This window comes from Cynocephalus volans, chromosome 4 (genome assembly GCF_027409185.1).
Source record: "Cynocephalus volans isolate mCynVol1 chromosome 4, mCynVol1.pri, whole genome shotgun sequence".
NCBI classification, from domain to species: domain Eukaryota; kingdom Metazoa; phylum Chordata; class Mammalia; order Dermoptera; family Cynocephalidae; genus Cynocephalus; species Cynocephalus volans.
The window spans coordinates 107,930,226-107,952,646 of record NC_084463.1 but is presented as its reverse complement, the minus strand read 5'-3'; the positions used below and the strand labels follow the sequence as shown (position 1 = coordinate 107,952,646).

The 22,421-nt window shown below is 41.4% G+C and overlaps 1 protein-coding gene across 9 annotated transcripts in view; it reads right to left on the bottom strand.

Moving 5' to 3' along the window:
- The window catches only part of PPFIBP2 (PPFIA binding protein 2), a 144,867-nt gene that overhangs the window by 100,672 nt on the left and 21,774 nt on the right, over window positions 1–22,421 (bottom strand). For 8 of the 9 annotated variants that reach the window (XM_063092537.1, XM_063092541.1, XM_063092538.1 and 5 more), the window contains exon 2: window positions 11,251–11,350. The exons of the other annotated variant lie outside the window; for it this stretch is intronic. In XM_063092537.1, the coding sequence (XP_062948607.1) occupies window positions 11,251–11,314 (64 nt within the window). In that variant the 5' untranslated portion in view covers window positions 11,315–11,350. The remainder of the gene's footprint in view (window positions 1–11,250; window positions 11,351–22,421) is intronic. 9 annotated transcript variants of the gene reach the window in all.

Below are 22,421 nucleotides of genomic sequence, written 5' to 3'. Positions count from 1 at the left end.
GGACTGATAGTATTTTCACAAATCACTTCAGAAAATCTCAGAGTGGGCATCATGATATGCTAGAAAAAGCATGCACTGCTTTAAGGGGGAAACTTCTGGCAACAGGACAGACCCAACCGCCAGGAGTCCCCTTTACCCACAATGAACAAATAAAAAAAGCTAAAAAATACTTTTTTTTAAACATAGAGCCAATCTTGAAAGAAAATGAAAACCTTGGGTGCCAGAAACAAAAAGGGACTTCAAAGGTAAAATAAATTCAAGCTGACTCTACAGTAGCCCAGGGGCAAAGACCCAGATATAGAAAGGACATGGAGCTGGGGCTTGGATTTTAATGCAACCAGCAAAAGCAGTAAGAAGAAAGCGAGACCTCCACAGAAAGACAGTACTCCCAAGTATTGCCTGTTCCATGAGGATGGGTCTGAGAAAATTCACTGAATGGCAGGGAAGGTTACAGTGTGCTAGGGAAACTCCTGAATGTTTATAAAACCACACAGATCCATGACACAGCCCCTGTGAGAAATCAAATACAGGTCTCTGCATACCACTGCTGTAGTGCTAAATTTCAACTATTGCAGTTACTGTAAAATCCCAAACCAGAAATGACACACACACACACACACACACACACACACACACACACAGATGATTATTAGCTCCTACGAAAAAAATCACAACCACAGGGGGAGAGAAATCAAGAATTACCAGATACAACAAATAAGAAAATGTGTACCCTAATAACTGGGATTAACAGAATATAAAACAGACAAAGAATTAATAGTGGATAGGCAAGTGTTCCCCTCCCCTCAAATTACTTCTTGGGGGCACTCTTTCTATTTGTTTTTTTTTTTTTTTTAAAAAACAAAACAGCACTCCTCAGGGAAGACAGACTGGAACAAAGGTTTTCAACTTTGAATGCACATTGAAATCACCTGGGGATTTTATGAACTACAGATGCCTGGGTCCCACCTCCAGAGATTCTAATTTAATTGGTCTGAGGTATGACCTGGGGTAATAAGTTTTCCAGGTGATTCTAAAATGAAGCCTAAAAATAATAATAATAAAATAAAATAAAGCCTAAGTTGAAACCACTGCACTAGCGGGTCCCCTCAATTAATGCTAGTTTTTGGTTCTTATGGAGGTCACCTGAGAATTTTTTTTTTAAGGCACAAAACCAAAATTTAATATAAGGGCACTTTTAAAAAATTCATAGAAAGAGAATTAAAAGATAATATGAATCTTTCTATGAAGTCTCTGAAGTACCCTCATACAGATTTAGTAATTATTTTTGAGGATAAGACCACATAAAATACAAGTATAGGATTTTATTGAAAGCCTTTTAAAGATCGCTTTCAAAAGCACATAAGTATGGGTGTGGCAGTCATTAAGGTTATTCAGAAGTATTTTCGTTCTTCTCCATTTGAGCTCATAGTAGCATTGTAGTTCTGCCTTCTGAAGTTACTCATAGCAACACGGCTTTCTTTGACCAACAAATATGAGAAGTGACTGGGAGAAAGTCTAAGAAGTAGTACGCAATTCCCCTTATCTCTTGTACCTGCCCTCGCCTCTGGCAATGGTGGAGATAAAATCAGCCCCTGTCCCAGAAGGCAGATGACATGGGCCAGAGCTCTAAGCAGATCTGGGAGGAACTTGTATGTGCAAGAAATAAGCCTTTGTGTTTCAAGGTATGTACTGACATTTTAGGACTGTTTGTTATTGCAGCATAACTTAGCCTATCTTCACTCATACAAAGTATAGATGATGTACAATTGAAAAATATAGAGATACATACAAGATAAACTTTTAAGAATGATCTTTTATCATGCAAATGGGTTTTTTGACATGAGATGAAATATGTGATGACAGAATCATATGTGAATTTAAAGAGTGCTATATTTAAAACAACTTACAAGTGAGGATGATATGCTCTAAAACCTTGCCACTTAAAAGTGGGGTCCACATGAGAAGCATTAGCAATACCTGGAAGCTTGTTAGAAATGCAGAATCTTAGGCCCCACCTCAGACCTATAAATATGAATTGGCATTTTATCAACATTCCCAAATGCTCTACAACTGCTCCAGAATGCCGTTATTCAAAGAGTAGCTCTTAAAATGACAGAAACAATCTGTTAGAGATAAATATAAAAAGGTTGAATAAAATTATTTCACACAATGTGCCAGTGAGACGAGAAATTTATAAATTAATACATTATTTTACATAAGTGCTTATACATACATATACATATAACCAAATCAATACATTAATATAAGTACATATTTGTCTGGAAATGTATTTGGGCATATGTATGTTTTACATAATTAAAAGGAAAAAGAAACAAATCTTAATGAAAGAAAAGGAAAACATGAGAAAATGTGAAAATTTGAAAAAAATATAAACTGAGATAAAGAATTTGGCCAATCAAATTAAAAATTAAATGGACAGGTTAAATAGCAGACAAGAGAATTATTGGAGAGAAAGATGGACCTGAAGAATTCATCCAGAATGCTGCATGACCCAGCAATCCCATTACTGGGTATATACCCAAGGAATGGAAATCATCATGTTGAAGGAATACCTGCACTCCCATCTTTATTGCAGCTCCATTTACGGTAAGAGTTGGAATCAATTCAAATGCCAATTGACAGATGACTGGATAAGGAAAATGTGACATATATACTCAATGGAATACCACTCTGCTGTAAAAAAAAAAAAAAAAAAAAAAAAAGAATGAAAAATTCTGCCATTCTCGGCAACATGGATGAACTTAGAGGAAATTATGTTAAGTGAAATAAGCCAGGCACAGAAAGAGAAATATTGCATGTCCTCACTCATAAGTGGGAGCTAAGGAAAGAAAGAAAAGAAAGAATGAATCACAATAATATATTAAAGTTTAAAAAAAAAAAGAGAACAGAACTGTGGTTATTAGATGTGGGACGGGCTGGCAAGAAACTAGTTAAGGGTCACAGAGATTATGTTTTATAAACATGAGTATAGTAATTGTCCTGATAAGATCACCACTTATCGTACACATGTAATTGATATTTGATTCTGTACCCCACAAATATGTCAATTCTTTTTCAATAAAAAATTGTCAAAAAATGGAAAATATGAAAGAGGAGTTAAGAGACTCAAGAGAGAGTGACGAGGTCCAACAATTCTGCAGGACTCCAAGAATATAGAGGATGAAGCATAGGCAACAATCAAACAGAAAATGGCTATGAATTTTTCAGAATGGAAAACTTGAGTCCTCTCAGTTTAAAGACACACACTGAGTCCCAAGAAAAATGGGTCAAAACAAATCCACCCTAGAAAGAACACAGTGAAACTGAAAAACACCAAAGATAAAGAAGAAATTCAAAAGCAACCAGAGATAGAAGAAAACACAGATTGTCAATAGAATTCTCACAGCAGTTAAGTCCTGATGAGCACAAAATAATACCTGCAAATAGCTACCAACCTATATAAGCCTATACAAGATGAGCTATCATTCAAGATTAAGAACATTTAAGGACATTTTTCAGATGATGACTAATGCAATTTATTACTGACAGACTATTACTGGAAGAATTTTAAAGGAAGAAAGAGACTGCACCAAGCAAAAAGGAATGGATGAAAGCAGCGACTGTGATGGGAGAAGTTAATAAAAGTGTTGGTTAAACACGATGAATGCTGTCAATTTAAAAACAATAGCAACAATAATTTGGGAGATATAAATTAAAATACCAAAATACTGAACAAAAATAACATGGAAGATGTGCCAGTGAGAGGAATTAAAGTTTCTGAATCAAATATTATTGAAAAGAAAGAAAAAAAACACTATTCTTTAAAGATATTTATCTATAGCCTTCATTTTAAGGGATGCATGTTAAATATAAGGATGAGCATTAAAAGAATAGAAATAGATATTTACCTTCCCAACAGATTTAAAAACAACTTGATGACCAATGCTACAGAAGCCAGCAAGGTAAAAAAAAGTTAAAAATGACAAAACATAAAATGGAGAAATAAGTACACACATACCTGCATACCAGTAATTACAGTAATGATAAATGTGTTAAACTCACCTGTTTAAACTAAAAAATTTGAATAATGGAATAAGAGATCCAGTTCCTCGATGTCATTAAAAGAGACTTACCAGAGACATACAAAAAACTATAACTCTGAAAATATGACTGAAATATAAAGTGTATGAAAAGATAAAATCAAGATTCCATTGGAGTAGGTACTTTGATTAAACTGCTAAAAACAGCCACAAAAAGTAATTGCTGGTTAAAATAACTACAAACAAAAAATCATATGAACAGTCCTATAAAGAAATTGAATCATAGTGTAAAATTTTCTCCACAGAGAAGACACCAGGCCAGATGCTTTTACAAGTTAATTCCATCAAACATTCAAGAAGTGAATACTTCCAATATAACAAACTATTCTATTTAATACAGAAAATGAGGGAATCCTCTCCAGCTTGCTTCATAAGGAGCGCCTACTGCCCACCAGCACAACTTTTAGATCAGAGTGTGAAGGGTGCCCCCTATAACTGTACAATCTGGAATCCTGGTGGGTTACTGAAGAAAACTACAGGCTGTCTCCCTGATGAATTTAAATATATAAATCCTAAACAAAAATTAACAAAACCAAACTCCACAAAGTGTAAAAAAGATAACATATAATGATCATCTATCTTGGGAAATGACAGATCAAGCAGAACACATTAAAAAATAAAAAATTAAGTGAAGATATTTCGGAACAATGAAAGGCGTATGAAGAACTATGCCCCAAACAATTAGAGATGGCACATTTTATTCAAGCACATATCATGTATTTTTTTCAAAACTGGTCTATACTAGGCCATACAGGAAGTCCTAATTAAAATCTAGAAGTACTACTAGGAGGTAATATTCCTGTCCTCATATTTCTATGGGAGGAGAGGGTGGTTTCCAGTAAAGCCACATTTGTAGCATTTCCCCTCTCCCTTTACTCAGTTTTTCCCAAAAGAAGGAATCCTTCTGATTAGAGATCAGGAATAAAGAATTCTCTCTCTCTAGAACAGCCTGTCCTCTGAATGTAGGCATTACACCTGGGGGATGTTTTCTGAGACCAGCTCTGTGGCAGTCCGTTGTTAAGTTCAATAAGGGTGGGTGCATGGGTGGGTGGGTGGGTGTGCGTGCATGTGCATGCGTGCACGCACATAGAATGGGTGGTATTCAAGATCCTGATTGTAGCTTCAGGTCAAGCTAACTTTTCAAATCAGTAATATAATACAGCTGATATTTTGATCTCCATCTGTATAAATTCTTTGTCTATTCCTTAGTTGGTTTAAAACTGAGGAGAGGAATAAAGAGATATTATTTATTGATATTTGTGATAGACAGAATAATAGCCCCCCAAAGATATCCATGTCCTAATCCCTGGAACCTGTGAATGTGTTTACCTTACATGGCAAAAGGTACTTACAGATGTGATTAAAGCTAAGGATCTCAAGATGGGGAGATGACCTTAAACTATTAATCACAAGAGAGCTGAAATCAGGAGAGAGAGGTAGAAAAATGGGTCAGAGAATTGTGATGACAGAACTTGGCTTACCATTGCTGGCTTTAGATAAGAAAGGGGACTTTGAGCCAGGGAATGCAATAGCACTACAGCAGCAAAGGGCAGGCAGTAGACTAGTTGTACAGAGAAAGTCCTCTAAGAACACCCACAGACACAAAAATACACACACACACACACACACACACACTCTCTCTCTCTCTCTCTCTCTCTCTCTCTCTCTCTCTCTCTCTCTCTCTCTCTTCTTTAAGCAAATAAACTAGAGGAAGCCCTCAGAGCTCAGGACCTTCACAGTAAGAGAGCATTTGAGTTGGTGCTTGCAGGCCTCTGCCAATTCCCTGATGACCTAGTAACTGGGTTTTAACGGGTCACTTGAAGGAGACAGGAGACAAAGCTTAGGGCCTGAGCAAAGGGAGATTGGATGGAGACCTCTGCAAAAAGACAATACACTCAGTAAATCAACTAGAAAAAAACCCACCCCACAGAAGGAAACTTGGCTTGGATCTGGAATAAGAACACATGAACTATTCAATGTTTTAAAACAATGAAAGAGGGGAGGGGAAAAACACAGAAAGACTGAGACCAGAAGAAATGAGTAAAATAGAAAAATGTTCAGATAAATTAGTAATCAAAATAAATGTGCGTATACTAAACTGGCCAGTTAGTTAAAAGACAGAACATTGGCAAACTGGTTAAAAAGTAAAAATTAATCTATATTCTGTTGGCAAAAGATCCACCTAAAACAAAAGTACATTGAAAGCTTGGAAGAAAAAGGATAGAGGATAATACCAAGAAAGAACTGACTAAAAGAAAGCTAGAACAGCTAGATTAATATTATATTAGGTAAAATGCTCTTTAAGGCAAAAAAGTATTACTAGAGATGAAGAGTATCACTATATGATGATAAAAGCTTCCATGCAACAGAAATTCATAATTCTAAAGGTGTACTGATGTAATAAAAAAATACAGCTTCAAAATATACAGTCATCCATCAGCATCCTCAGGGACGTGGTTTCAGGATCCCCCACAGATACCAAAATCCTCAGCTGAAGTCCCTGATCTACTTATAATACCCAATACAATGTAAATGCTGTGTTAATAGTTGTTATACTGTATTGTTTAGCATTTGGATTTTTTGGGGTTTTTTTCCGTAATATTTTCCACCCGCAGATACGGAAGGCCAATGGTATGAGACAAAATATCCAGAATTATATGAAAAATCGACTCTCTAGCAGAGTAATTCTAATATGCATTTCTCTGAAACTAAGATCAAGGAGACAAAAAAAGAAATCAGTAAGAATAGAGAAGATTCGAACAAGTTAATTAGCAAGTTGGATATAATGGACAAATACAGATCACTGCACCTAATGAGTGGAAAATGCACATGCCTTGCGTGCACGCAAGGAACATTAATAAAAAATGGCAATGTTCTAGTCTAGGCCATAAAGCAAGTATCAGTAAATCTCGAAGAATAAGTATCATAGACCACTTTAACCACAACACAATTAAGTTAGAAGTCAATTTAAAATATATATTATTGTTTGATTTTTAAAGTTGGGTTTTGAAAGACAACAGATACAAAAGTAGAGATAAAATGATAAACAGGTATCGAAAAAATGAATATGGACATATATAAAGTATAGATACATAATGCATAGATATCTATACATATATATATTTACAGAATAAATAATACCCACACACACAAAATGGAGATTGATCAAAGCCAAAACAGCTCTTTGAAAGTAATAATTTCTGGTAAGACTGATCAAAAAATAGAGAAAAGGCACCAATAAACAACATTACAAACAAAACCAGGGACATAAGTGTAGGAGATCTTAGATAAAATACAGTGGCCAACTTTATGCTAACAAAATTGAAAACTCAGTAAAATGGACAAATTTCTAAAAGAATATAACTTGCTGAGACTCAATTAAGAAGAAATTCAAATCTAACTGTCCATAACCATTAAAAAAAGAAAATCCTCCAACAAGAAAACACTAAATCCACATGGTTTTGCAAGTAATTTCCCATACTTACACCTATAGCAAGCATTTAAGAAACAAATTATTATAGTCTTACCCAAACTCTTTCAGAACAGAAAATGAGGCTACACTCCCATTAAGGAGTGGGAGGTGGGCTCTGCCAGTGAGGGAAAATACAGAAAGATGACTGTTCAACAGCACTTGCCTCAGTGGTCCACTTTGACCTCTTCACACAAAGGGCAGTGTTTACATTTCAGCCCTCTTGACACCTTTAAACCTCAACTTCGACTCTCTCCTGAACAAAGTAGTAGCAGGGCTCCCTCAACCTAAATCCTGAATGGAAGCAGCCAAGTTTAGGCTCTGCTCCTCAGTTCCTGAGGACTGCTATATGCTGGTCCACCTCAGAGAAGTAGTGGACAGGATCAACTAAGGAGTCATCCCCAGCTTTTAACACCACAGCTGACATCACGCATGGGCCAAGGCAGATATCTCAGTCTTGATCAGAATTTTCTCTGCCCCCACACAATTTTTTTTTTTTTCTTTTTACAAACCCAGACACTGATTTGGCAGAAAGACCCAGCATAAAACAGACTCCTTTTAACTATTCCTCAATGAGAACAGCTTGTAGATAACTGTATGAGTAACCTCTTGCCATAGCAAAGAGGAATAAGAGGCCCTCTGTGTCCTGACCACGTAGCCCTCTGGTCCTACTCCAGAAGTGGCCTGACAGAATAACCACTGAACCTGTTAGTCCACAAATTAAGCCCTATGCAAAATTAGTGAAAGTAGCATTTGTGTCAATTGCATGGGGCCATCCGGAGGGATGTAATTAAGCAATACATAGTTCTATTTCAACTGTCAACAGTGTAATTCAATTACAGTGCTATTTGCAGGCAGAATCAGGGACTAATCAGTAGGAAGACTAGAGCAAAGATTTAACATTCTACTGGAAGCTTTAATGATGGTCTTTTGTATTAGAAACAAATCATTATTGATATCAGTTCTAGGATCGTCAAAAGCCACCTCTTCCCAACTTCCTGATATAACATTCTGGGGTTCCAATCAAGTACAGTCACACCTAGGATACACCCATTCAGATTTCAAGAAGAATTCAGCTTTACAAGGAGTTTCATTTAATAGTCCCACTTCTGCTTACAAGGCACTTCTCTTTGCATTTTTCAAGAACTGATTTCTCTCTCACATCTCCCAAACTGCTGACCGCCCTGAGATTAGGGTCATCACACTGTGGATCTGGAGGGGTTACTTGCCTCCTGTGCATTAGGATGTCCTCCCAGAATACTCCTGGTCTGATGGTTTGGAGAAGTGATCATCATCCACATTGTTTTCACTGATTAGGGGAGGAGGACAGACTTTTTTTTTTTTTTGCATTAAAGGCTTAATTACATGAACATTGATATCACATGCCCAACGTACACTCTTTTTGGAAAGAGCTTTGGGAAATGAAGAATAACTAACACTATAGAGTAATTAATAAAGGGAAATTCCTTGTTATATAGTGCTATGATTATTAATAGTCATTATTGAAGGAACTCAGTCCATTGTAGTAGGAATCAGTGTTCTTGTTGTTGTTTTCTGTATAACTGGCTACTATGTGGGAAGTACAGAAAGGCTGTGAAAATTTATTCCATTGAAATAAGTGGTAATTGTGTTTTCAAAAAGTGAGAGAATACAATGCTTAGGTACTTGTTTGAGTACTTTAATAGATGCAAAAGCAGTTGTGTCTTGGTAGTGGGGGTAGTGCTACTTGACATCATTCAGTCTCAAATTAATAAGAGAATATAAATAAAAAGAGGGGAAAAAGTGTCATTTCTTCAGGCTCTGTTGTATCATGATGTGGTGCCACAGTCTGTCAAACTTTCTTTTAGCTTTGTCACCCTTTAAGCAAAGGAACTCTTGCATGGAAGGAATAATGTGTAAGAGGCAAGAACAAAGCCACACTGGCTAAGGATTTGCCGTCAAGAGCAGAACACTATCCTCCTCCCAGTTAACTCTTTTCTCCTATAGACAGCCCCACACATCAACACAAAACCAACCCAGGAGTAAAAGGAGCCTAAGGAGCCCTAATATGTGGGTACTCAGATGGCCCTGGACTCAAATCTCAGTTCTGCCATTTACCAGCACTATGACCTTGAGTGGTAAAAATAATAATAATATTATTATTATTACTAACATCAAAAAAAAAATACACCAATTGAGCACTTATTCTAAGTGACTTATTTGCATTAATTTAATCTTCACAATAATATGAGGATACTTCAAAAAGTTCATGGAAAAATAGAAGTAAAAGATGATGCAATAGAACAGAGAGCTCAGAAATAGAACCACATAAATATAATCAACTGATCTTTGACAAAGGAGCAAATACAATGGAGAAAAAAAATCCCTCAAAACCATCCAAGGGGCTCAATGAGCCTTCTCCTAGGTCCCTGGCTGGAGGCTCAGAAGTAATGATCATATCAGCCAGTCTGAGGGTCTGACCCTGTGCCTCTTATCTCAATGTGCATGAGCTCCTGCAAGCTTCAACATACAGACTGCTGAGAAATCCACTGTCTTGACTGTTTCTTCTCAATAGGGCATTAGGGAGCCTATCCTAGAATGGAACATCCCAATCTATGGAGCCTCTGAAACACAGGATATTAGTCATGGCCTCTCAGGAGCCCTCGGTTCACTGAGAAATTAAGAGCCTGACAGATGATGGCTAGAACATGTTATAGTGCCACTAATAACATGGAGAAGCTGCAAGACACAAACACCCCCACCCCCACCCCCCCAGCTCAAACAACCAGAACCCTCCATGAGTCAGTTATATCTCTGCAACTGAAAGGCAAAGGAAATGCCAGAAAGGGGGCAGTGTCAGGTATCCTGTGCACTTCTTGGGGTCTCGCCACACTCAGGCCAATACCCTCCTTCCCCATCTCTTCCAGCAGTAGCTCATACAATGAGCAAAGTCCTGAAGAAGCAAACCCAGTCCACAAATAAGGCCACTGAACTGTATCAGATAAGGACAGGAAGAAGATGTGGGACCTTTTGAGAAGATTTTCTACAACAGGTTTGTTATAACCAATATGGTTGCCCCTATCAAGGGATTAATCAGCTAGAATATCCTACTGGCAGTTCTTTCCAATTAACCATTCCTGGATCTTTTCTAGAGAAAAGTCCCCTACTGGCTACTGCAAGCATTAAAACCAAACCGTTGAGATGGATAAAAAATAATATGGCATAAAGAATATTCCAATCGTTAGGTGAATCAACACAAAACTGCCTCCCATCTCAAACACAGTGGAGACCAGCTGAGGAAGTGAGCTGTCACCGCCATTAGGTGGCAAAGCCTGCTAGATTTTGAGTCTCAGCTGGGCTGTAATAAGCTATGATGTGCTCTGAAATTTTTACAATAGAATCAATTTCATTGCACCTGAACTTCCTCATAGCCAGGATCCAAACTGTAACAGGGCTCTATATATGTACACAAGGTACATACCCACTGTCTCAGCAGAGACCTAGATTCCCACAACAGGCAAAGAGTTCTACAAGTCTGTACTTTAAAAAAAAAAAAAAGAAAAGAAAAGAAAGGACATGCACAATAAAACTATTTAAAAATAAATCTAACAAGAGGCTTCTCTATGATAAAGAAAATAAAATGAGGGAGAATGTTTCTGAAATGCAGAGGCTGAGATATCATTTGGGGTGTCCCGAGTGTACCTGCAATGATGCCATCCATTTGCTCCAGGGCAGCTTCCAGCATATGGCTAGCATCAGAAGCCATGACTCCTTTTGCCTGCTTAGTCTCCTCCTCCTCTTACTGAAAATTCAAATATAAAACAAAGGGAAAATTACAGAGCATTCCACGCCATGCACACAAGACCACAAAGCCCTTTAATTCCATCGTCATATGATGCACTTCTATGAGAATCCTAGTAGCCCATGCGCAGTTTCTGACATCTCTCTGGGTTCTCCCTCCTGGCATGAGTGCTCTATTTCCACAAACCTCTAGCACATGATCCCATTCACGTTTGTAATGACAAGTCACCAGGCCTTTCCAAAGTCACCTGCAGCAGCAAGACAGCAATTGTTACACCTTGCCAAGATGATAATCCCAGGTTCCAGAAGTTCCAACCTCTGAGTGGTGGGGGAAAGCAGCACAGTTAATGAAGAGCCTGTGGGGGTATACTCGGCACTGCAGCAGGGATCAGGACAGTCACCACAGGCATTTAACTGTCTTATAGCTGCATTTTCCCCACACCTGCAATGCTTTCCTTGGGCAGGTGTGAACCACGCTGAGAGACCTCAACTGCCACTTTCACTCTTCCAAATGGGCTCTGAGGTAGAGAGAGCACTGTCCCAGGAACACTGTATCACTATATCTGACCATTTAGATCCACTCTACCCAGTACCATTCATGGTTCAGAATCACATCCTCTCACGGCTGAAGAACATCTCCAAAGATACACAGTCCAGCCGCTCCCTAACTCTGAATCTCCCCTCTAAGGGTCCTCTGTATAGGGATGGAGAACTGCATAACCCCAACTCTGGGGCAAATGCTTCCATTCCTGGAAAACTCTGCTTCTTAGAAAAGTCTTCAAGTTAAACTGTCTTCCTGCAGCCTCTGCTCATTTTTCTTGCTTTCCACCCCCAACCTGGGTAGCAGGGCAGGACTTACAACAGCATTTGTGATTCTAAGAAGAGCCTTAGCTCACATCTGTCAACTGGGAGTAGGAGTCATCTTTTGCTTGCTCATTCAGCAAAACCCATGCGTGAGCCTAACTGGCATAAGTGCTTTGGAAAACAGAGGCATGGTGCCCACACCCAAGCACGGCCAGGCCAAGAAATGGATGGTTCCAAGGGTCTCTGCTTGTTCTTCCTGTGAAGTTGGACCTTTGGAGTGAAGAGGGGAAAGTGGGCACCACAAAAGAGTGGCTTTGGAGACGCCATGGATAAGAATTTCAGGACCACAAGGAACCACCAGACTGTACCAGACAGCAACAGTTAAATTCACAGGCCTTAGAGTTAGGTAGCCCCAGTTCAGACACAGCTCTTCCATTTACTACTGTGTGATCTGAGTCTCAATTTCCTCATCTGTAAAATGGGATAATAACATCAAACTCATAGGATTGATGTCATGATTAATTATTAAGATTTCAGAGAGGGGGCTGGCTGGTTAGCTTAGTTGGTTAGAACATGGTGCTGATAACACCAAGGTCAAGGGTTCAATCCCTGTACTGGCCAGCTGCCAAAAAAAAAAAAAAAAAGATTTCATAGAGAACACTAAGTACATTCTCTTGCACATAGCAAGCGTTCAATATACGTTAGCTATTTTTGGTTTTGGTTTTTTTAAGTAAGTAGATAATCTCAGGACACATTTTTGCCAGGACAGCTCATTAGATGAGACTTTAAACAAAACTAGGGTAGGCTCAGGGAAAGAAAACCTACCTCTTGAGGTAGGTCAAGAGGCTGGTTCATTTGGAGGAGGCAGGCATGGCCACTATGCATATGAGGGAAAGAGGGTCATGATTCCAAGTGCAAAGGCCAAGGAAGGTTCAGAAATAGGCATGCAGCCTGGGGGTCTGAGAACCATGTTTAGTCTGCTCAGAGGGAATGAGAATGGGAGCCCACAGAGGGAGCTGGGGAACCTCATGGCATCAGAGACCTGGCAGGAGGCAGAAAAGACTAAAACAAGGAACAGAGCTGCTCCAGGGTAAGAAAAGCAGCCCCGACTGCTATAGAGCAAACATGGTGTGGAAATCTTGGGGTCTCAATGGGAGCAAGCTTGGCTCGGGATAAAATAGGCAGCAGGAAAAGGGGAGGTAGCAGAAGTAGAGCAATAATCAGCAGATTCTCATCTGTTCAGCCATAAGCGACACAAAAAATTTGAAATACTTCCCTCCAAAAACTTTCCACTGCTCTTGGGAAAAAATCCAAACTCCTTCCTGTGACTTATGAAAGAGGAGCTACAGGATCTGGCCAGGCCAATATCACATCACTCTGCCCATGACTCCTTATGCTTCAGCAGCATTGGTCTCCTGCCTGCTCCCCAAATATGCCAAGACCTTTTCTTCCTCTGCAAGCTTCCACCTGCCATGCCCGCTGCCCTGAGCTCATTCCCCAGCTCTCTATCTACACAGCTGATTTATTCTCATCCTTCAGGTCTCAGCTCCCAAGTGTCTTCTCTGAGAGGCCTTCCCTGCACCCCATCTCCCACCCATCTAAAGCACCCCCTTTGAAAGAGAGCAATTCCAAAGTATCTTGGCCATATATTTGTTTCCCTGCTGACTGACCACCTTCTCCATGCAGGCAGAAGGACCCTACACTGTTTACCCCTGTGTTCCCAGTGCCTAGCAGAGGACCTGGCACAATGAATAAGTACTTGTGAATAAATAGATGGACCCATGCAGCCCACATACCCTGAACCCCTGCTTGTGCTGAACACTGAGGAGATATTGATAAATCAGACCTAGTCTCTTTTCCCATGGACTACATGGTCTAGTGGAGAAGACAGAAGAATGAATAAATAATGATGACACAGTGTGAGATGTGCTGATAGCGGCAGGTATGCAGTTTCTCTGGGTCTTGAAGGATGAGCAGGAGCTTTTTCAGAAGATGGGGAAGAGATGCTCCAGGCAGGGAAGCATGTAAGGGCAGGATGTAGTTGGCAAATGTCAAAATAGTTGACGAGATTATACAGGAGCATACAGCTGCTCAAGATGAGTCAAAACCTTTCACAGAATTCATATAAGCTGGACCAGGGCAATTAATGAGAGGAGCTTGGGAATACACCCACTACACTTCAGGGGTCTGGATAGCAGTGCATAACAAATCAAGTGACCTCAGATGCAAACACAACAGATTTTTAAAAGAAAGATCCTATATTTCAGCAGACTGGCCCCATTTGGGGCCTTAGTATCAGGATGAAGGTGGGAGGGCAGTGAGGGGATGCCAAGCCCAGAGGGCCCAGACTATGTCCCCCAGCAATAGACAGCTGTAAAAGAAGACCCATGGGCTGAATGCCCAGCGATGAGATTGTAGTTGGCAAACAGCAAGCTGGGTGGACCCATGGGAGCTGGCCTGAAGTGAAACATGAGTCAAAGGTGTATCCTATTCACAACTCAGGAGCCTGGGGCCAGTGAGATTGGGAGAGCTGAGGACCGGGAACCTGCTTTGGGTGGAGCTGATGAGCTCAGTTCTAGACCTACTGGGTCTGAGGTGACAGCACAACACCTGGGCAAGAAAGGGTTCTTGCTGGTTCTGTCTCAGGGAGGCTGTGAGGAACCAGTAGTGTCAGGTGTGGAGGAGACCTCTGAAAGGCGGAACATGGCACAGATGCAAGGCCGCCTGCTCATCTGTGAACATGGATAATCTTACTGGATCCGTGGAGCCAGGAGATCACTAGTCATTCCCATTCTGGCAGCTAATAGCCATTTTCTTCCCTCAAGACTATCTGTTAGAGATCTCCATCAGCAAGGAACATAGAATGTGACAATCCTTGCCCTTGAAGAACATGAAGTTAAAAAAAGCAAAACTTTCTTCTACTCTGAACACTTTGACAACAAACGTGCGGGTTCCCCCCCACACACACACCAAGCAATTGTCCAATTCTCTATGGACTCAAACTGGGTGTCCTACAATTCAATTCAATTCTAACATTGTCTACACGGAGTTAGCATCACAACCACGAGTTGAGGGCTCAGACCCACAAGACTGCCCCCACTAATGATGCCACTCACAAGTCTAGGCCTCCCTTCTGACTAACCAGCTATAAATCGGGAGTTCCTGCAACTCCTTCCTCAGGCTTGATAATTTGCTAGAATGGCTTAGAGAACTCAGGGAGACACTCTACTTATATTTACCAGTTTGTTATAAAGGATACAACTCAGGAACGGCCAAATGGAAGAGATGCAGAGGGCAAGGTATTAGACAGGCAGGTGGGGGGATGCATGGAGCTTCCATGCCCTCTCCAGGGGCACCACCCTCCCAGCACCTCCATGCGTTCACCGACCCGGAAGTTCTCCAAACCCTTTTATTCAGGGGTTTCTAATGAAGGTTCCATTACATAGGAATGACTTATTAAATCATTGGTCATTCAGTCATTGGTGATTCAACTCAATCTCCAGTCCCTCTCCCCTCCCAAGGTAGGGAGCGGAGCTGAAAGTTCTAACCCTCTAATCCCAGCAGTTCCTCTGGTAACCAGCTACCATCCTCCAGGAGACACTTCATTAGCATAAACTCAGGTATGGTTGAGAGGGACTTTTTATAAATAGTAAAAGTTGCTCCTCTCACCCCTATCCAAGGGATTTAGGAGCTCTGTGCTAGGAACCTGGAAGAAGACCAAATATACACAAGGGGCCTTTAAGAAGTTCATGAAAACATTTGTGTTATCTTTTAATTCTATTCTTCCATGAACTTTTTGAAGTACCCTCATATTTCTTATTATATCACAGTATCACAGGTCTCAGAGACAAACGTATCACATGACAATATGCGGTATGTTTCGTGTCTTCCATGCCTATTCCTCCCCACCAGGAGACAGCATCTCTCTCAAGAGCCTGGGTTCATCAGGGATGTGGGGCTAAAGTGCACAGTTTCCAGAAGTCGTATGCCAGGAGGCCTTCTGCAGAGAGGTAAGGTGAAGAAGCCAGAGTGAGCCTCCAGAAGAGGCAATAATCCAAAGAGGCTAGGAAAGAGAGCCAGAATCCAGGTCAAAATCCAAAGGGACAAGTGAAAAATCAAGGTGACCTCTAAGCAGATGGTGGAAAGTGGAATTTAAGTCATTTTCCCTACCAATGAAAGGGGAGCTATAGCAGCCACCCAAGTAAGTGCCTGACACAACACAGACAACAGAGAAATAATGTATGCCATGGGGACTCTAAGGAGAGTCACCCTGCTAGCCAAGGAAAGAGTGGAGCAGGCACAGAGAAGGACATTGATCTTAACATGCTCAATACAGTGACAGTTGTTATTCTGGACAAAAGCAGTTTTCATCCTCTCTGGACACTTAATATAGCTCTGCATTTGACCCTGATGAGCAGGCAGACTTCTAATACCAATAAATTGCTCATCCCTAGCCACAAAGATAAGGTAGAATATGTTGTTTAAAAAAAAAAAAAAAAAAAGGTGTGGTCCATTCAATCTTCCCTTCGCTCTCAGGCCTCCATGGATGCTGTCATATTCCTATTTGTGACAGTGTATGAAGTTCCTGCTATACAGAACTTTACCCTTCTCTTTGCTACCATGTAGGGAAAAAATGATTCCATAGCCATAAAACAGCCAATGAAGTGGGAACAGCCATGTTTCAGTTCATGTTTGCTGCAGTTCATGGGGCTATGACATCTAACAGATGAACCGTAGCACCCAAAGGCCAGTTTGGCATCTTGAAGTTGATTAGGCTGCAATTTGTATGTGCCCTAAAATTTAGAAAGTAAGTAAAAATTTAGAAAAGACCACTAGCTATCCATCACCTGGTATGTTCTGAGGCAGACAGTGATTAGATACTATGTTAACTACTTTCACGTTCAGCAAAAGATCAGAAGTAGGTAGGAACTGCTGATTAGGATGAGTCTGAGGCAAATAAACCTTAACTTACCCCACCCACACTGAATTGCAAGCTTCCACTCCATTTTCTAAACTATTTTTCTCTAGTAGAATTGGTTAGGGTTGCAATTGCTGTTTAGGGTAGGCGCACACAGCTCCAGATGGAGGAACAAATTAGGAACAGATCTAGGTGTCCCCGGTATCCCTGCTCCTCCAGGATCTACTGTGTCTTAGAAACAGGTGAACCAGAGCTGACTCCTCAGCAGCTGCATCCAGACAGGGGCCAGTGCCCCTGCATAGAAGGCCAGGCTTAGGAAAGGAACCTTCAGCCAAGAACCCCCAAAACCAACCCAGGGGAACTTGGATTCATTTCATACTTCTCCCTTCTCCAAATGGCCAACAGATGATAAAAAAGTGTCACCTTATCACCAGAAACCAAAGTCTTTTCCCCATAAACTTATAGGCCTCGCATAAGCCACAGCTACTCTTAAATGGTTTTTTGTTTTTTGTTTTTTAAGAAATACCTTTTGCTATTCCGAAGCCTGAGAGACAGCCTCTTAAAAACATATAAGAAACTTATCTCTTTGCTATAGTAGAGCAAGAAGCCATTTGCAGCATCAGAAAATAAATAAATAAAAGAGAAAGACAGATATGAAGGAAGTTGAAGGTGGTGCCTAAATTCTCAATCACATCCCATATTGACCAACAATAACTTTCTTTTTAAAGGACAAAGAAGAAAAAAACATAGGTTCTATAGCCAGAGAGGCTTGATTGATTTAAAACCTAGGCTATGCTGCATAATGGCTGTGGGTCTTTTGTGTATGTGTGGTTCTCAGAGCATTATTTTTTAAATTTTTTTATTAACATATTCACTGTTACAAATCATGCTTATTCTTTATGCCCCTTGGCTGTGGGTCTTTAGACAAGTAATTTAACCTCTTGAGACTCAATTATCTCATCCATAAAAGCATATGAAACCAATCTCATTGTTATAAGCAAAAATAAACAAGATAGACCTCCGGTAAACAGAGCAGATTGAACTTGAACATCTAATTTAGCTACTCATTACAACAACAATAGAGGAATTTATTTTGAAAGATATAAACTTGCAAGGACACAGAGAATGTGATAGGAGGCATAAGAGACGCCTAAAAAGGCAGCTGGTCCAAAAGCTCTGGGAGAGATTTCTTCAGTAAAATGAAACCAACAGAACACCTGATGCATCTGAACATCTTAAAAGATTTATATAGGGCCGGCCCGTGGCTCACTCGGGAGAGTGTGGTGCTGATAACACCACGGCCCCGGGTTCGGATCCCATATAGGGATGGCTGGTTAGCTCACTGGCTGAGCGTGGTGCTGACAACACCATGTCAAGGGTTAAGATCCCCTTACCAGTCATCTTTAAAAAAAAAAAAAAAAAGATTTATATAATTGGGGAAAAAATTGTTTATTATCAATAATAAGACAATAGAAAACCAAGCAAATGACAAAAAGAGCTCCACAGAAACCAAAAAGTAAAAGTAATCATAGTCCTTACAATAAAGCACCACATACTGATCTCACCAAAATTGCCGTGGCAGGATGGGGGAACAGAAGAGTGCTTGTAGGTGGTGGGGTACAATTGGAAAGAAAGCTCAATCCTCAACTTCAAGAGTGGGGACACATAAGTCACTAGATAATGACAACTGGAAGAAAAAAGGTTGCAGAAGCAGCATTTTTAAGGAGCTACAGAGAAAAATACTGGAAGAATTTTAAGTAGCTGCATCTGAGGAAGAACAGTGGGGGTGAGTAGGTGAGGAGATGGCTGTTTTAACAAATCATGTACAATTATTTGACTCTAAATTGTGTAGATATACAGTAGTGATAAAAATTAAATCAATCAAAAAGATTAAAGGAGGCAATATGTGTGGTGTGCCTGGCACAGTGCCAAGATTCAATCATCGTGTACTTTTTCCTCTTTAGCTACCCTATATTGAGCTGCTGGTTAAGGATTTAATCCAATATTATCTCAATTAATCCCTACACACCAGTTAGAAATTATTCCCTCCCTATTACAGATGAGAAAACAGATTAGGCAACTTGCCTGAGGATGCATGCCCTTCCTCCTCTCGTTCTTTCACTTTTCTGGGACACTAACCCATTTGGAGGGTTTTGAGCACAAGGGAGAATGATCTGACATCTTTTGAAAGGATTACTCTGGATACTGCTTGGAGAACAGACTTCAGTGGCCCACTGGTGAACACAAGAAAACTGGCAAGAGATGAAAGTAGCTTAGACCAACAATCACGGTAGATGTTCTAATTCCTGATATATGTTGAGGGCAAAGCCTGTAACATGTACTGAGAGACTGGGTATGGCCACGAGAGAGAGGAGTCAAGCATGCCTATAAGGTTTTTGCCCTGACCCTCCGGGAGAATGGTGAGGCCTGCAGGAGTGATGATGAGAGGTGTTTGGGGATCGAATCAGGAGACTGGTTTTGGAAATGTCCAGTTTAAGATGCCTAAGGACATCTAGGAAGACACACAGAGTAGCCATTTGGAAATGAGTCTTGATGTTCAGAGAGAAGTCTGGGCTGGAGATACCTATTTGAGAGCCATCTGCATAAAGATGGTATTTAAAGCAACTACATGAAATGACTTTAGAAGTGGTATAAATTAAAAAAGAGAAGAGGCCTCAGGACTTCCTGGAACATTCTAACATGTAGCTGTCAGGGAGAAGAGGAAGTAACAGAGGAGATTGAGGACGAGCAGCCAGAAGTGAGAAAGGAAGGGTTCAGGATGCAGGCCACAATTGGGTGTGCCAATGCTGCTAAAGAGGACCAGAGAATGTCTCTTTGCCAAACTCAAGCTGGTGGTGTGACCTCACCTGCTTCTGCAGCCTCACCTGTCCCCACACTACTAGATGACTGCTCATCCTAGATGACTACAATAGTCTCCTACCTGGTGTTCCTCCCTCCAGGCAGCCCTCTCCATTCACCCTACAGTAGATTCACCTGCCTCAGTGTCCTCAAACTTTGGTGTTTAGCAGAATCACCCAGAGTTAATTAGGCACAGAGATCCAGCTTCATGTTAAGTAGAAGAGGGCCTGAACTTCACAGCTGACTTAGCCATTCAGGCGATTCTAAAGCTGACAAAAGTTGAAGAACCCATGATGGAATGCCCATACAGCCCTGAACCAGGAGGCACTCTTCTTAGAAAATCTCAGGGCCTCGCCACCAGCCACAGGGTAGTTCATAGCCTTTCATCATATGGACTCAACCTGCTTGGCTGCAACTTTAACTTCCATCATACCCCTTGGCAGATCTCTGCCCCATCCCAATCAAATGCCTAATTAGTGGGCTGATTCTAATTGTTAGTTAATTGGCCACACCAGTTACTTTCCTGCTTTTATGCCCATGCCAGCAGCTTTTCCTGCTAAACTCCCATCTTCCCATCAAGCCAATTCTTCCAGGAAACTGTGCTCAATCCTGCCGACTTAAATGAAATGTCTCCCCATCTCTTTCATCCTGCAGGAAAGGGATGAGAGCAGCTGTTCACAGCCATCTCCCTGCAACCCTGCTGTGTGTCTGGGCCCCTGGGGGGGTCCTCCATTCTGTAAGCCCGGGAGAAACGCTTACAGATTTAATCGATAAGATCTGATTGATAAAATTGCAAACTGATTGTTAGTGCGAAACTAAAGTCTGGGAGATAACAGGGGCTGAAGGGAGGTGGCAGCAGGTGCCTCTACCCTAACTGCCTCTCACCCCGACACCCACCTCCCTCTCCATACCCTTATGGTGGGGCTGGGGGGCAAATGTTCCCCATTCCACCTCAGTGATGCCACCACGATCACCAAGCCAGAAAACTGGGAGTCATCCCTATGTCTTCCCTTCTCTTACTCAAATCTAGTTCACCAGGTCCGGTAAAGTCTCCTTCCTCACACCCTCTCAGATCTGCTCCTCATCTTCACAGGCCCTGCCATTATTTCTCAATAGAATGACTGCACTGGCTTTTTAACTGGTTTTTCAATCTCTGGCCCCAAACCCACACACCCTCATCTTCAACACTGCTGCCAGAAAGATGGCTCTCTCACATCTAACCAAGGCTCCCTAGCTTGTATAACACTTCACCAGCTTCCTGTCACCCGGGAAACAAAAGGATGCCTGGGGATGCAGAGAGGAAGTTGGGGACGCATGGGGTAGTTAAGAGTGTGGGCTCTGTAGTCAGACCTGCATGTGGATCCAAGTTCTTCACTTCACGAGCTGTGTCCTTGACAAGTTCCTTAACATCACTGGGCCTCATTTTCCCTATTCATAAAATTAGGGTGAAAAATATATTCACTGTGGTATGATAGGGATTCAAAATGAGATGGGAGTTCACAGCCACAACAGTTATAATTCTCCCAGCCATACTTGGCTCCCACTCTGAGCAACAACCAAGCTATTGGCACAGGCCTGCTTTTGCTCTTGCGGCTCCCTCAGTATGTAATGTGTTAGCCCAAGACCCTCATTCCACCTGCTCAACCTCCCACTTCTCTTTTGAGGCCCAATTCCAGCATCATCTTCTCTGAGGATCCTTTCCCATCCCCCAGATGGAAGTGACTGCTCCTGACTCAGTCCTCCTGTCGACTCCCACAGACCTCTCTAGCACTGGCCATATGTGTAAGACACCCTTGTCTGAGTGGTAGCCCTTCCTGTAGAGCCCGGAGCTCAGCTCACCTATGCTGAGGAAATAAACAGAACCAAACAGCTGCCCAAGGGAGGCAGCTGGGGGCTGACCAAGGGCAAGTTATCTGCTTCCAACTACAATGGTGGAATAGGCATAGGATAGACATTCCCATTCCAAAAGGGAGGAAATGAACAAAGAGGTCACAGGTCTACACTAGAGAGGCTGCCAAGGATAGCAGGCCAAGTCATCCCCACCTGCCAGGGGCCACAGGCTGTACCTGTGGCCCTGAGGGTCCATACTGTCCTGAGGTCATTGCCCCCATAGGATAAGGCCTCATGGTGAGGAGGAGCAGCACACCTGGGCTGAGAGCCCCACAGAGTAATGGCAGAGCCTGCAGAGCCTGCAGACACTGACTTCGTATCATGACTGATAGGCAAGGCCACAGCATTACCTTGCCATCAGGACAGAGGAGCCAGGCACCATGAGACATCCTGCCATCACAAGGAGGAGTCACAGCAGGACAGAGGCACCAGCCTGAGAAAGTTGCTATCAGAGTTGCTGAAAGCCTTTAGTGAACATCTGAGTCTAATAAAAGTGAGGAGGTGGAGCTTTGATTTCTTTTGTCAATGAATAGAAGCTTAAGTAGCCTAAGAAAAGCTGAACAGGAGAAAATAAAAGAATGCGACCAAAGGTGAACAAACA